The following is a 16,625-nucleotide window of genomic DNA, read 5'->3' on the forward strand; positions in this document are numbered from 1 at the left end:
ATCAACCACCAAGGCGGCACTCGCAGTCGTCAAGCCTTCCAGGAAGTCCAGCGGATTCTGCAGTGGGTGGAAGCCACAGCCTCCACCATCTCCGCAGTTCACATCCCGGGCGTAGAAAACTGGGAAGCAGATTTTCTCAGTCGTGAGGGCATGGATGCGGGGGAATGGTCTCTGCACCCAGAAGTATTTCGAGAGATCTGTCGCCGCTGGGGAACGCCGGACGTCGATCTCATGGCGTCACGGCACAACAACAAAGTCCCGGCATTCATGGCACGGTCTCAGGATCACAGAGCTCTGGCGGCGGACGCGTTAGTTCAGGATTGGTCGCAGTTTCGACTGCCTTATGTGTTTCCTCCTCTGGCGATGCTGCCCAGAGTGTTACGCAAGATCAGGTCCGACTGCCGTCGCGCCATTCTCGTCGCTCCAGACTGGCCAAGGCGGTCGTGGTACCCGGATCTGTGGCACCTCACGGTGGGTCAACCGTGGGCGCTTCCAGACCGCCCAGACTTGCTGTCACAAGGCCCGTTTTTCCATCTGAATTCCGTGGCCCTCAACCTGACTGTGTGGCCATTGAGTCCTGGCTCCTAGCGTCTTCAGGGTTATCTCAGGATGTCATTGCCACCATGAGACAGGCCAGGAAGCCTACGTCTGCCAAGATCTATTACAGGTCTTGGCAAATCTTCTTATCCTGGTGCTCTGATAACGGTTTTCCTCCATGGCCGTTTGCCTTACCCACTTTTCTTTCATTCCTTCAATCCGGAATGGACAAGGGTTTGTCACTCGGCTCTCTCAAGGGCCAAGTATCGGCGCTCTCCGTATTTTTTCAAAAGCGTCTAGCCAGGCTTCCGCAGGTCCGCACGTTCCTGCAGGGAGTTTGCCACATAGTCCCACCTTACAAGCGTCCGCTGGAACCCTGGGATCTTAACAGGGTGCTAACGGCTCTTCAGAAACCACCTTTCGAGCCGCTGCGGGATGTCTCTTTATCACGTCTTTCGCAGAAGGTGGCCTTTCTAGTGGCAGTTACATCACTCCGGAGAGTTTATGAGCTTGCAGCGCTGTCATGCAAAGCCCCCTTACTGGTGTTTCACCAGGATAAGGTGGTTCTGCGTCCGGTCCCGGATTTTCTCCCTAAGGTGGTATCTCCTTTTCATCTCAATCAGGATATCTCCTTGCCTTCATTTTGCCCTAATCCAATTCACCAATGTGAAAAGGATTTGCACTCTTTGGATCTGGTGAGAGCACTCCGACTCTACGTGTCTCGCACGGCGCCCCTGCGTCGTTCAGATGCGCTCTTTGTCCTTGTCGCTGGCCAGCGTAAGGGTTCGCAGGCTTCCAAGTCAACCTTGGCTCGGTGGATCAAGGAACCGATTCTCGAAGCCTACCGTTCTTCTGGGCATCCGCTTCCTTCAGGGCTGAAAGCCCATTCCACCAGAGCCTTGGGTGCATTCTGGGCATTGCGGCACCGGGCTACGGCTCAGCAGGTGTGTCAGGCAGCTACGTGGTCTAGTCTGCACACTTTCACGAACACTATCAAGTGCATACCTACGTTTCGGCTCTTTTTATTGAGGTATTCTTTTACCCACCCAGGGACTGCTTTTGGACGTCCCAATTGTCTGGGTCTCCCAATGGAGCGACAAAGAAGAAGGGAATTTTGTTTACTTACCGTAAATTCCTTTTCTTCTAGCTCCTATTGGGAGACCCAGCACCCGCCCCTGTTCCCTTCGGGCTGGTTGTTCTTTTGTGTACACATGTTGTTCATGTTGAATTGTTCTTTTGGTTCTTTTCAGTTCTCCGAACATCCTTCGGATTGAATTTACCCTAGACCAATTTATAAGTTTTCTCCTTCCTGCTTTTGCACCAAAACTGAGGAGCCCGTGATCCACGGGAGGGTGTATAGGCAGAGGGGAGGGGTTACACTTTTTAAAGTGTAATACTTTGTGTGGCCTCCGGAGGCAGAAGCTATACACCAATTGTCTGGGTCTCCCAATAGGAGCTAGAAGAAAAGGAATTTACGGTAAGTAAACAAAATTCCCTTCTTTTTACAATTGGCTTTTTCTATTTGCTGTCAGTCTCCTGCAATGAGATCTTTTATCTTTATAGTGTACAGTTTTTTCCATGGAGCTGGGTTTTCAGACCATGGCCAAGTGTGCACAGTAGTTATATTCCAGGGAAGGGGTTATCTCCTAATATCCCAACCGCCCATTGATTTCAGTACAGCAGTTATCCACTCACCTCCCTCTTCTTTCTCATCTTCTGAAGAGATACAGTTATAAATCACCAGACTAGCAGCTTTCAGACCAGGTCTACTAATCACGGTACTCGTCTCTTGCTGTGTTAGGCCTGTTTCAGACGTCAGTGATTCTGGTACGTTTGTGCTTTTTTTTCTACGTACCAGAATCACTGACATATGCAGACCCATTATAATGAATGGGTCTGCTCACACATCAGTGATTTTTCACTGCACGTGTCTCCATGCGGCGTACCCGCGTGTCCGTGATTGCCGCACGGAGACATGTCCATTTTTTTCTGGCATCACTGATGTCCCACGGACCACGCAGTGGTGTGTTCCATGAAACACGTGCCAGAAAAAAACGTGCTTTTAAAATAAAAATCATTTTTACTCACCCGGCTCCAGCGATGTCCTCTGCAGCCCGTGCAGCTTGCTGCTTCTGAGCCGGCTCATTACTGTCATATTCATGATGCACGACACAGCCGACCCGGAAGCAGCTGCTGCGGGGGTCAGCACCGGCCGGATGCTGCACCGCGGGAGCGATCAGCACCATGGAGAGCTGGAGCGCGCACAGGTGAGTTAATCTCTAAGTGCAATCACGGGCCACGGAGAATGGAGCCTGGATTGCACTTAGACAACCCACGTGTGCCGTGATTCACGGCACACGGAGGGACATGTGCGTGTTTTACACGCCAGTGAAAAACGTCAGTGTTTTTCACTGACGTGTGAAACGGGACTAAAGTGGTGGGCTTCTCCAGAACAAACCTGATAGCTGAAGGTGTTATAGCAGAACTTGTGCTGAGCTGTAGTTGCTATAGCAGAACTTGTGCTGAGCTATAATTATTATAGCAGAACTTGTGCTGAGCTATAGTTCTAATACTACAGTTGCACTATTCACCAGAGCTCTCACTCAAGGAGGAGACCTGCCCTGCCAGAAACAAGGAACGGAAAGAGACTGCAAAGCTGTATGCTGCTCATGACACAACTTATGAATACCATATTAAATTAAAACCAACAATTAAATATTGTTGGAAGTTTATCAGCATAATGATACCTGCTTAGAGACTTGTATTACCAGATCATTTTAACCATATAAATAATACTGTAAAATCAAAACCCAAAACAACATGGTGGATTTGCATTTTTTTCACATTCCACTTGGATTTCTTTCCTGTTTTTCCAGTTTATTATATGGTGAAATCAATGGTGTAATTCACAAATACATTTAGTCGTGCAAAGCATAAGCTCCCGACGGAAAAATAAAATGTTTTCTAGTTCTTGGAAGAAAGGGAGAAAATAATGAATGTGTAAAGTTGAAAATTGGCAATGATGTGAAGGGGTTAATTATAAGACATGCATATTCTTACAGTTGATATGAATATTAGTGATTTATTGTTCTCGGTTTCTAGGTGGATATTGACTATGGAGTGTGAAGGCTCCAGGAATACTCTTGGTGCAATTAAAAGAGCAATAGAGTGCAACTTCATTGATAAGGAAAACCAAGAATCTCAAGGAATGTATTTATTTACTAGTGGGATTCCGGATCAGGATGTGGTGAGTAGCAATTTATTATGGATATTTGTTGGGTATTTTTTTATATTAGTATTTAATAGTGATTATGAAATCAAGTATTTTTAATACAAAATTAAATTCACTGTTTATTTAGTTTTTATTTAATTCTAGTTTTACTGAAGCACTGGGGGCTGCCATCTTGTATTTGCTGTGAGTAGCGACAGTTACTCACCTCCTTTATGGCAGCCCTCTGTGCATTCACTCTGATAGTGGCGTTGCGACCCTATACTTAAAGGGGTTGTCCAGTCTAAAATGATAAGTCTACAGTCACTCTATGTGACTGCAGACTTATGACTCCTACCAGCACTTGCACTGTGCATTGCGAGGATTTGTTCTTTTCTCAGCCGGTCGGGGCTCACGTGACCGCAATTGTGCAGTATGCGGCCAGAAACTGCAATTAATTGTGTGACATCCCGGACTGAACCTACAATTGTGCGAAATCCCGGCTAGAACCTGCAGTTGTGCGATATCCCAGTCAGAACCTACAATTGTGTGATATCCCAGCTAGAACCTGCAATTGTGCGATATCCCGGCTAGAACCTGCAGTTGTGCGATATCCCGGCTAGAACCTGCAATTGTGCGATATCCCGGGCAGAACCTGCAATTGTGTGATATCCCAGCCAGAACCTACAATTGTGCGATATCCCGGGCAGAACCTGCAATTGTGCGATATCCCGGGCAGAACCTGCAATTGTGCGATATCCCAGGCAGAACCTGCAATTGTGCGATATCCCGGGCAGAACCTGCAATTGTGTGATATCCCGGCCAGAACCTACAATTGTGTGATATCCCAGCTAGAACCTGCAGTTGTGCGATATCCCGGCTAGAACCTGCAATTGTGCGATATCCCGGCTAGAACCTGCAATTGTGCGATATCCCAGCCAGAACCTACAATTGTGTGATATCCCAGCTAGAACCTGCAGTTGTGCGATATCCCGGCTAGAACCTGCAATTGTGCGATATCCCGGCTAGAACCTGCAGTTGTGCGATATCCCGGCTAGAACCTGCAATTGTGCGATATCCCGGGCAGAACCTGCAATTGTGTGATATCCCAGCTAGAACCTACAATTGTGCGATATCCCAGGCAGAACCTGCAATTGTGCGATATCCCAACTAGACCCTGCAATTGTGCGATATCCCAGGCAGAACCTGCAATTGTGCGATATCCCGGGCAGAACTTGCAATTGTGTGATATCCCAACTAGACCCTGCAATTGTGCGATATCCCGGCTAGAACCTGCAATTGTGCGATATCCCGGCTAGAACCTGCAATTGTGCGATATCCCAGGCAGAACCTGCAATTGTGCGATATCCCAGGCAGAACCTGCAATTGTGCGATATCCCAGGCAGAACCTGCAATTGTGCAATATCCCGGGCAGAACCTGCAATTGTGTGATATCCCGGCCAGAACCTGCAATTGTGCGATATCCCGGCCAGAACCTGCAATTGTGCGATATCCCGACCAGAACCTGCAATTGTGTGATATCCCGGCCAGAACCTGCAATTGTGCGATATCCCGGGCAGAACCTGCAATTGTGTGATATCCCGGCCAGAACCTGCAATTGTGTGATATCCCAGGCAGAACCTGCAATTGTGTGATATCCCGGCCAGAACCTGCAATTGTGCGATATCCCGGCCAGAACCTGCAATTGTGCGATATCCCGGCCAGAACCTGCAATTGTGCGATATCCCGGCCAGAACCTGCAATTGTGCGATATCCCGGCCAGAACCTACAATTGTGCGATATCCCGGGCAGAACCTGCAATTGTGTGATATCCCAGGCAGAACCTGCAATTGTGCGATATCCCGGCCAGAACCTGCAATTGTGCGATATCCCGGGCAGAACCTGCAATTGTGTGATATCCCAGGCAGAACCTGCAATTGTGCAATATCCCGAGCAGAACCTGTCTAGGGGGCATGGCCTCGCTCAATGCAAGTATATGGAGAGGGCGCATCCGACTAGTAGGCACATCCTTGCAGTGGGCGCATCCGACTAGTAGGCACATCCTTGCAGTGGGCGCATCCGACTAGTAGGCACATCCTTGCAGTGGGCGCATCCGACTAGTAGGCACATCCTTGCAGTGGGCGCATCCTTGCTCAATACATTTGTATGGAGTGAGGCTGCACCCACTAGTCTGGTTTTGGCCGGGAACATGCATAGTGCACAATTGTGGTCACATGTCCGCCGTTCCCGGCTCAGAAACCGGCAAATCCTCACAGTGCACAGTGTGCATGCGGGGAGTGACTGTAGACTTATCATTTTAGACCAGACAACTTCTTTAATATACAAGCCATTTGGGCTAATTCTGTAGACCTTCTTACTATATATACAGTATTTAGCTATTAATAAAATTTCTTTCTTTGACCACACAGAACGCAGTTCATGCCTACCTGTCAGAGGCCGTCAGCGGATGTGACCTACAGCTCCATGTTTGTCTATTTACAATCAGTGAAGACAGTGGCAATGACAAAAGTGATGCAGCGCAAATTTTACAGGACTTAGCCCATGTCACTAATGGAAGGTTTCACTGGTTTAATGACAAAGGTAGGAAAATAGCAGTACATAGCCAGCCATACCCAACAGAAATAGTTCAAGTTAAAAAAAATATTGCTAAATTATTCTCTCCTATGCTCTGTGTAAAAAGTTTACAGTCTATATATCAATCCTTTAAAAGAATCTGTCACCAGTTTTTTGCCACCTTATCTGAGAGTTGCATTATGTAGAGACAGAGATCCTGATTCCAGCGGTATCACTTACTGGGCTACTCAGTGTAGCTTTAATAAAATCACTGTTTAATCAGCACGAGATTATCATTACAGGACTACTTGGCGTGCTGCAGGTAGTCCAGCATATTCATGAGCTCTGTATAACTGCTAGATCTGCAGCAGAGAAAACATTGATTTTATAAAAATGACAGCAAAGAGCTCAGTAAGTGACACATCGCTGGAATCAGGGTCTCTGTTTCGACCTGAGGCTGCTCTCAGATGGGGGAGTAAAAACCTGATCACAGATTTCCTTTAAGGGGAATCTGTCATTTGCTTTTTTCCTATCCCATCTGAGAGGAGAATGATATTGCTGTTTCTGTGCTACAGAAAAATGACATCAGGAGTCATTTCTCTGAGCACTTTGTATAGAAAACAACATGGCAGCTCTTCTCCATCCACTAGCTCAGAGAGAACTGAAAATTGTAAATGAAATCTTCAGAGGGGAAAATTGTTACAAAAATGCAGGATGGAAGTCATATAATTCCCGGAAATAGTGTTTTCTCTGCCGCTTCATTAGGGGACACAGAAACACATCCAATAAAATACATGAGAAAAGGATTTTACATGACGTACCAAAACTCCTATTATTCATCACGTGCACACACACGACAGATAAGTCTGAAAAGGAGAGCATAAATCAGGCACACTACGATGCAACTTTACTACTCTCTGAGACATACCGAGTTTGATGTTAAAAATGTACACCACCTACCATATAATAGTTGGTCACAGTAAGACATAAGATGTGATGATCGGACGGCCTTTATAGCTTACTGAACTTTGGCAACATTTTCCTGCCTATTTTACAGATGTGATTGAAAGTGATGACATAAGATCTCTTGTTTCTGAGATGGAGAAAGCTGTTAACTACTCCAAAAAGGTACACACAGTGTATATCCACTTACGGTTGTGTCCCGGGCCTTGTGTAAAACCGCCCCTGTGACTAAGCTATAGGCGAAACATGCACCTGGGTTCTGGGCAGTGTGGTCTCATTGGTCTATTAATCACGGCTTATGGTGGGAATGGGTGGTATATATCTGCATATCCGCTGTATGCCCACTGTCTAATTATCATACTTTTATATATTGTTTACATTATGCAACTGTGTGATTTACTATAGACCATCCTCTTTTTTTTTTTCTGGGTTTTATGGGATGTTTTTAATATTTTTTTTCTTCAATTTATGTGTATTATTAGTTGTAATTAATAAAATTTCCTATATATATTTATTGGTATTTGTCCATATATGATATACTGTGTATGTGTGTATCTATACTACACACATATATACATGCACAGTAAATCATATATGGACAATTACCAATAAATAAATATATTTCTAGGAATTTTTATTAATTCCAACTAATAATACACACATATTGAAAACAAAAAAAAATATAAACACACACACACACTAATATATATATATGTTTGGTTTTTTTTAATGTTTTTTTTATGTACAATGAGAGAACGCTCTGCATTAAATTTATATGGTCTGAAAAATTGCTAATTCTGGCAAGAGACACACGGTACCACCTATGCAAGTAAAGGCCATTGAGTCGGATGAAACGGCTGAACATCAACATGTGGCCCTACAATCTGGACTATGAGAATGCTACTTGGAAATGACTAGTATGAATGTTTATTGTTATATTAGTTATGTCCATGGTTCATCATATTACCGCCACTTAATAAAATAGTAGTTTAGTAGTTTGTGTTTTCCTCATTTGCAGTGTGCTTACTTGGTGGAAGCATTAAAATATCGTGCAGGGACTAAAGACGAAAGCCCGAATCCAGCAAACACCCCGGAGTTCTCTTTTCAAAAGGAAAAGCAGAAGCCAAAAAAACTTCCACTTCCAAAGCCAACAGCTCTGACACTTGCTAGAATGGTTTGTAGCCTGTAGATATGGTATAATGAGTACTATACCTGTCTGTCCAAGAAACTGGTATTAGTGTGCATAAGGTAACAGTATATCCCTCTCCTGTTACCTGTGATAAGATTTTAAAACATAGCTTTAAACATGGATAAAACAAAGATGTTCTCAGATGTTTAAATGAGTAGGTGCTAAATCTGAAAAATTTTTTTTACCAGATCCAGTTTTGCAGACAGCGCCATGTTCCTGCCTTATTCTGCCACTCCACTACATACATGTGCATCTCAATAAGCTAGAATACCATCAAAAAGTTATTTGATTTCAGTAATTCAATACAAAAAGGGAAACACATATATTATATAGAGTTGGTTCTATTTCTATATATTATATAGTCATTACACACAGAGGGATCTATGTCTATATATTATATAGAGTCGTTACACACAGAGGGATCTATTTCTATATATTATATAGAGTCGTTACACACAGGGGGATCTATGTCTATATATTATATAGAGTCGTTACACACAGAGGGATCTATTTCTATATATTATATAGAGTCATTACGCACAGAGTGATCTATGTCTATATATTATATACAGTCATTACACACAGAGCGATATATTCCTATATATTAGTCCCCCTTCACACGTCAGTGATTCTGGTACGTATGTGCTTTTTTTATACATACCAGAATCACTGACATACGCAGACCCATTATAATCAATGGGTCTGCTCACACATCAGTGATTTTTCACTGAACATGTCTCCGTGCAGCGTGCACACGTGTCCGTGATTCTGCACAGAGACAAGTCCATTTTTTTCTGGCATCACTGATGACCCACGGACCACACTATGGTGTGACCCGTGAAACACGTACCAGAAAAACACTGACATATTAAATAATAAACATTTTCAACTAACCTTTCCAGCAATTCGCTCTGCAGCCTCCGCTCTCTGCAGCTCCTGCCCGGCTCATGAATATTTTTGAAAGCAGGAACAGCCGACCCGGAAGTAGCTGCAGAGAGAAGTGGGCGGACGCTGCAGAGCCGAGGAGCTCAGCACCATGGACAGCAGGAGCGAAGGCAGGTGAGTAATGTCCATTTGCAATCACGGATTGCACATGGACAACCCACGTGTGCCGTGAATCACAGAACACGGAGGGACATGTGCGTGTTTTACAAGTCAGTGTTTTTTTACTGACGTGTGAAGAGGACCTAATTTAGAGTCGTTACACACAGGGGGATCTATTTCTATATATTATATAGAGTCATTACACACAGAGGGATCTATTTCTATATATTATATAGAGTCATTACACACAGAGGGATCTATTCCTATATATTATATAGAGTCATTACACACAGAGGGATCTATTGCTATATATTATATAGTCATTACACACAGAGGGATCTATTCCTATATATTATATATAGTCATTACACACAGAGGGATCTATTCCTATATATTATATAGAGTCATTACACACAGAGGGATCTATTGCTATATATTATATAGTCATTACACACAGAGGGATCTATTCCTATATATTATATATAGTCATTACACACAGAGGGATCTATTCCTATATATTATATAGAGTCATTACACACAGAGGGATCTATTGCTATATATTATATAGTCATTACACACAGAGGGATCTATTCCTATATATTATATATAGTCATTACACACAGAGGGATCCATTCCTATATATTATATAGAGTCATTACACACAGAGGGATCTATTTCCAGTGTTTATTTCTGTTAATGTTGGTGATTATGGCTTACAGCCAATGAAAACCCAAAAGTCATTATCTCAGAAAATTAGAATATTGTATAAGACCAACTGAAAAACTGATTTTAAACTCAGAAATGTTGGGCTACTGAAAATCCATAATCATCAATATTAACAGAAATAAAGACTTGAAATAGATCCCTCAGTGTGTAATGACTCTATATAATATATGTGTTTCCCTTTTTGTATTGAATTACTGAAATAAATTACGGTAATCTTTTGATGATATTGTAATTTATTGAGATGCTCTTGTATGGATTGCAGCATAAAGCCATTTTCACGTGTCCAAGTACAGACCATGATTTCCTGACCGACGACACGTTTCTTGAAGCCGTTGAGTTTGGGGCAAGAAACCAGTCCAAAAATTGCAGTCCATACTAGGACCTTAAATGTCTGATGTGTGAAACAGACCTAATGAGATCACTGCTTTTTACCAGTCTATAGTAAGGCAATGATAGTGATTCCTTGATAGCCTGGAAACGCGTTCCTCACATTGTGCCTACTATTTGCAACTGTGTGATGTCCCAAAAGTGCAATGTATGTAGCACTCTGCTGTTGTCTTCCACTCATGCAACAATTTGGGTCTTCCTTCTTTCCTAAAGCATTGAAGTGTCTTTGGTTCATATATTCATTATGATCTGTAATTCAGCACTTACGATAACTGATTTTAGGGTCTCAGAGATGACGAAGAAGGAAAGAAAGATCCTAACATCAAAGCATTGCTGTGGAGACCAAATAGTGCCAAGGCTGATATTCCTCCAGGTACTTTATTTCTCCAGGTCCTAATATGACAGAATATCAATTATTATTACTACTTTGCCAAATAATTAGCTTAGACAGTCAGAAAATAATATTCAGGTATTGCCAGACATCCAGTAACAATTAAAAGGGGCAATGACCTAGTGAACATTAGGATTTGGATATGCGGTATTCTGTTCTGTATAAATTAATATAATTACAATTAAAAAATGTTTTACAGCTCAGCCATTTAAAGATTGGGGTTTTACCAATGACAAGAAGGCAAAACATAAGAGACAAGAGAAACCGTCCATCAGCTCCTTTTACACCGAAAACGGGAAAGATATTGGTACGCGACCTTCATTGCCTCATTACCTTTGTGATAAGTCATTTTCACAAGCTTGTGAAAAAAGTACCGTATTTTTCGGACTATAAGACGCACCTGACCATAAGACGCACCCTGGTTTTAGAGAAGGAAAATAGGAAAATAAAATTTTAAGCAAAAAATGTGGTCATGACACACTGTTATGGGGCGAGGATCTGCTGCTGACACTGTTATGGGGGTAATGTCCCCAAATTCTCTACTAAGGTACCCCATCCTGGTAATGATCCTCCTGCCTTGTATGTATATATATATATATGTCCCATCTTGCTATATACTGCCATCCTGGTATGTGCTCCCATCCTGCTATATACCTCATCCTGGTATATGGCCGCATCATGCTATATACCCCATCCTGTCCTGCTATATACTCCATCCTGGCATATGGCCGCATCCTGCTTTATACCTCTATCCTGGTATGTGCTCCCATTCTGCTATATACGTCATCATCCTGCTATATATGCCATCATCCTGCTATATACGCCATCATCCTGCTATATACACCATCATCCTGCTATATACGCCTTCATCCTGCTATATACGCCATCATCCTGCTCATATACCCCCATCATCCTGCTCATATACCCCCATCATCCTGCTCATATACCCCCATCATCCTGCTCATATATCCCCATCATCCTGCTCATATACCCCCATCATCCTGCTCATATACCCCCATCATCCTGCTCATATACCCCATCCTGCTCATATACCCCCATCATCCTGCTCATATACCCCCATCATCTTGCTCATATACCCCCATCATCCTGCTCATATACCCCCATCATCCTGCTCATATACCCCCATCATCCTGCTCATATACCCCCATCCTGCTCATATACCCCCATCATTCTGCTCATATACCCCCATCATTCTGCTCATATACCCCCATCATCCTGCTCATATACCCCCATCATCCTGCTATATGTCCGGCATCCTGTGGCACACAAAAAATAAATAAACGTTTATACTGTACTCACCTTTCCTCGCTCCACGCAGCATGGCTCCTCCTCCCGTCTGTGCCGGCAGCGCTGTGTTGAGCCGGCCACGATCCCAGCAGCATCGCAACGTCCTCCTGTCTGCCGGCTCCGGCTGCGTGTGGACACGTGCGCACAGCGATGACGTCATCGCTGTGAGCGCCGCTAGTCTCCACACAGCCTGAGCCGGCAGACAGGAGGACATCGCGGTGCTGCAGGGGAACGGTGAGTACTGATTCACTGCACCGCGCGCTGATGATGATGCACGGGGGGCAGTGAATACAGCTGCATGATCACTCCAGGATGTAGTTGCCAGGGGTGATTATGCGGCCGGCTGTTTACTATGCGCGAACCCCCTGCTCATCATCCCACCCACCTGTCAGCGTCAGCTTCAGCGCTGAGAGATGATGGGCGGGAGGATGGGCGTGCATATATAATGAGCGGACCCACGTGGTCATGGCAGGCGCTGCTACAGCCTGCTCGTGCCCCGATGACCCGCTCCACCGCAGCACCCTCATTCCCCGCAGACACATTCAGACCATAAGACGCACCCCCCACTTTCCCCCAACATTTGGGGGGAAAAAAACTGCGTCTTATGGTCCGAAAAATACGGTATATTTTCAGGAGGCCTTAGACCCCTTAGTTGCACCTTCCCTGATATTTAATTTTTAATATTCGCCTCTCAAGCTGTGTGAGATGAACTTTTCTTTTTCGCTCCTAATTGGGAGACCCAGACAATTGGGTGTATAGCTACTGCCTCCGGAGGCCGCACAAAGTACTACACTTAAAAGTGTAAGGCCCCTCCCCTTCTGGCTATACACCCCCCCGTGGGAGCACGGGTCCCCCAGTTTTTGCTTTGTGCGAAGGAGGTCAGACACGCACGCATAGCTCCACTGTTTAGTCAGCAGCAGCTGCTGACTATGTCGGATGGAAGAAAAGAAGGCCCATATAGGGCCCCCAGCATGCTCCCTTCTCACCCCACTTTCTGTCGGCGGTGTTTGTTAAGGTTGAGGTACCCATTGTGGGTACGGAGGCTGGAGCCCACATGCTGATTCCTTCCCCACCCCCATTAGGGCTCTGGGTGAAGTGGGATTTACCGGTCTCCAGGCACAGGAGACCGTGCTCCATCCGCAGCCCCTGGAGAAGCCGCTGGATATGGAGCTGAGTATCGTCAGGGACATGGCCCTGCTCCGTCAAGGTTCTCTGTGTCCCCGTGCATACGCGCGCACACCGCAGCATTGCTGGGTGTGTTAGTGCGCCGGGGACATCAGCGCTGCTGCGCTTGTGCCATTTCCTCACTACAGCTCGGCTGAGTGGGTAGATCAGGGCGAACGGTCGCGCCGGCCGCTGGGGTCAGTCGCACTGTGACACGGCTGGGACTTGTGGTGCGCCGGGGACTTCCGCGCTGGCCATGCATATATCTCGGCCGCGCTTATTACTACAGTCCCCGGCTTTTGCGGCCTAGTTCGTCTCGTGCCCGCCTCCGCACCTGCCAGTCAGACAGAGCATCAGCGCTGAGGGCTGGAGTCTTTTTTACATACTCCAGCCCTCACACTAGGCACAGGGGGACGCAGTTTCCCGCACTTTTGTCTGTGGCACGCCCACGGTCCGCCCCTCTTCACAGGACGCCGGCAGCCATTCCTGCCTGCACGCTGAGCTGCAGAGGGGAGACGGGGAGACCCAGACACGGGATTCTACGGCCTCATACCCGCTGTTCAGCGGGCGGTAAGCAGCCCTCAAGGGCTCACCCCCACTTGTGCCGTTTGTGTACCTGGTATTTTGTGTTTGCAAATACTGACACTGTACGGTCGCTGGTGTTCTCGGCTATATACCCTCCTAGATTACAAGGAGGCAACAGCATGTCGTCCGCAAAACGCAAGGGTGCGAAGGCACAGACGTTATATGCTGCCTGTACCGCATGTGGGGCTGCTCTACCGGCAGGTTCCACTGACCCCCATTGTGTGCAGTGCTCGGCCCCTGTGACACTTGCACAGCCGGGGCCTCTGCTAGACGTGACCCAGGGTGTACCACCTGTGAATGCTGTCCAGGTGACAGGAACGGAGTTTGCAGCTTTTGCTGACAGATTGTCTATGACTATGTCTAAAATTCTTGAAACATTGCAGTCTAGACCAGTAACTCAGACCACGGACACTGTTGAATCATTGCTCCCTGGTCCCCCTCAACTGGAACACTTCCGTGCTCCGGGGGTGTCACACGCACCCCAGGGTGACGTCTCTGACTCGGACAACAGTCCCAGACACCCTAAACGGGCTCGCTATGAGGGGCCCTCAACTTCGTCTCACTGGTCAGGATCCCAGCGGGATGAATCTATGGGTGATGAGGCGGATGTAACTGACCAGGATTCTGATCCTGGGACCGCTCTCAATCTGGATACACCGGATGGTGACGCCATAGTGAATGATCTTATAGCGTACATCAATAAGATGTTAGATATTTCTCCGCCAGCTCCTCCTGCGGAGGAGTCAGCTTCACAGCATGAGAAATTCCATTTCAGATATCCCAAGCGTAAATTAAGCTCTTTTCTGGACCACGCTGACTTTAGAGACGCAATCCAGAAACACCACGCTTATCCTGATAAGCGGTTTTCCAAACGGCTTAAAGATACACGCTATCCTTTCCCCCCTGACGTGGTCAAGGGCTGGACCCAGTGTCCCAAGGTGGATCCTCCAATCTCCAGGCTTGCAGCTAGATCCTTAGTTGCAGTAGAAGATGGAGCGGCACTTAAAGATGCCACTGATAGACAGATGGAGCTCTGGTTGAAATCCATCTATGAAGCTATTGGAGCGTCGTTGGCGCCAGCATTTGCAGCCGTATGGGCACTCCAAGCTATTTCAGCTGGGCTTACGCAAGTTGACTCAGTCACACGTACATCTGCTCCGCAGGTGGCACCATTGACCTCTCAAATGTCTGCATTCGCGTCTTACGCGATTAATGCTGTCCTAGACTCTACGAGCCGTACGGCGGTGGCGTCAGCCAACTCCGTGGTTTTACGCAGAGCCCTATGGTTGAGAGAATGGAAGGCAGATTCGGCTTCCAAGAAGTGCTTAACCAGTTTGCCTTTTTCTCGTGACCGATTGTTTGGTGAGCGTTTGGATGAAATCATTAAACACTCCAAGGGTAAGGATTCATCCTTACCTCAACACAGACAAAACAAACCCCAACAAAGGAGGGGTCAGTCTGGTTTTCGGTCCTTTCGAGGCTCAGGCAGGTCCCAATTCTCCTCGTCCAAAAGGACTCAAAAGGATCAGAGAGGCTCAGATTCTTGGCGGACTCAATCACGCCCAAAAAAGACAGCAGGAAGAACCGTTACCAAGACGGCTTCCTCATGACTCTCAGCCTCCTCTCTCCGCATCCTCGGTCGGTGGCAGGCTCTCCCGCTTTGGCGACATTTGGCTGTCACAGGTCAAAGACCGTTGGGTGAGGGACATTCTGTCTCACGGGTACAGGATAGAGTTCAGCTCTCGTCCTCCAACTCGTTTCTTCAGAACTTCTCCACCGCCCGACCGGGCCGATGCTCTGCTGCAGGCGGTGGCCGCTCTAAAGGCGGAAGGAGTGGTGACTTCCGTTCCTCTTCAGGAACAAGGTCACGGTTTTTACTCCAATTTGTTTGTGGTGCCAAAGAAGGACGGGTCGTTTCGTCCCGTCCTGGATCTAAAGTTGCTCAACAAACACGTAAAAACCAGGAGATTCCGGATGGAATCTCTCCGCTCCGTCATCGCCTCAATGTCTCAAGGAGATTTCCTAGCATCAATAGACATCAAAGATGCTTATCTCCACGTACCGATTGCGCCAGAGCATCAGCGTTTTCTACGCTTCGTTATAGGAAGCGAACACCTGCAGTTCGTAGCGCTTCCTTTCGGGCTGGCAACAGCCCCTCGGGTCTTCACCAAGGTCATGGCAGCAGTAGTAGCAGTCCTGCACTCACAGGGTCACTCTGTGATCCCGTATCTGGACGATCTGCTGATAAAGGCACCCTCTCAAGAGGCATGCCAACACAGTCTGAACGTGGCACTGAAGACTCTCCAGAGGTTCGGGTGGATTGTCAACTTTTCAAAGTCAAATCTAACCCCGACCCAATCACTAACATATCTTGGCATGGAGTTTCATACTCTCTCAGCGATAGTGAAACTTCCACTGGACAAGCAGTGCTCGCTGCAGACAGGGGTGCAATCTCTTCTTCAGAGCCAGTCGCACTCCTTGAGGCGCCTCATGCATTTCCTAGGGAAAATGGTGGCAGCAATGGAAGCAGTCCCTTTCGCGCAGTTTCA

General features: G+C 46.3%; 1 protein-coding gene across 2 annotated transcripts in view; it reads left to right on the plus strand.

Annotated features, from left to right (window-relative positions):
• The window catches only part of VWA3A (von Willebrand factor A domain containing 3A), a 223,666-nt gene that overhangs the window by 122,046 nt on the left and 84,995 nt on the right, over positions 1-16,625 (plus strand). For both annotated transcript variants that reach the window (XM_075318003.1, XM_075318002.1), the window contains exons 19-24: positions 3,640-3,784; positions 6,175-6,346; positions 7,377-7,447; positions 8,301-8,456; positions 10,911-11,001; positions 11,219-11,326. In XM_075318003.1, coding sequence (XP_075174118.1) covers positions 3,640-3,784; positions 6,175-6,346; positions 7,377-7,447; positions 8,301-8,456; positions 10,911-11,001; positions 11,219-11,326 — 743 coding nt within the window. The remainder of the gene's footprint in view (positions 1-3,639; positions 3,785-6,174; positions 6,347-7,376; positions 7,448-8,300; positions 8,457-10,910; positions 11,002-11,218; positions 11,327-16,625) is intronic.

The sequence above is a fragment of the Anomaloglossus baeobatrachus genome, chromosome 7, assembly GCF_048569485.1.
Source record: "Anomaloglossus baeobatrachus isolate aAnoBae1 chromosome 7, aAnoBae1.hap1, whole genome shotgun sequence".
Classification (NCBI taxonomy): domain Eukaryota; kingdom Metazoa; phylum Chordata; class Amphibia; order Anura; family Aromobatidae; genus Anomaloglossus; species Anomaloglossus baeobatrachus.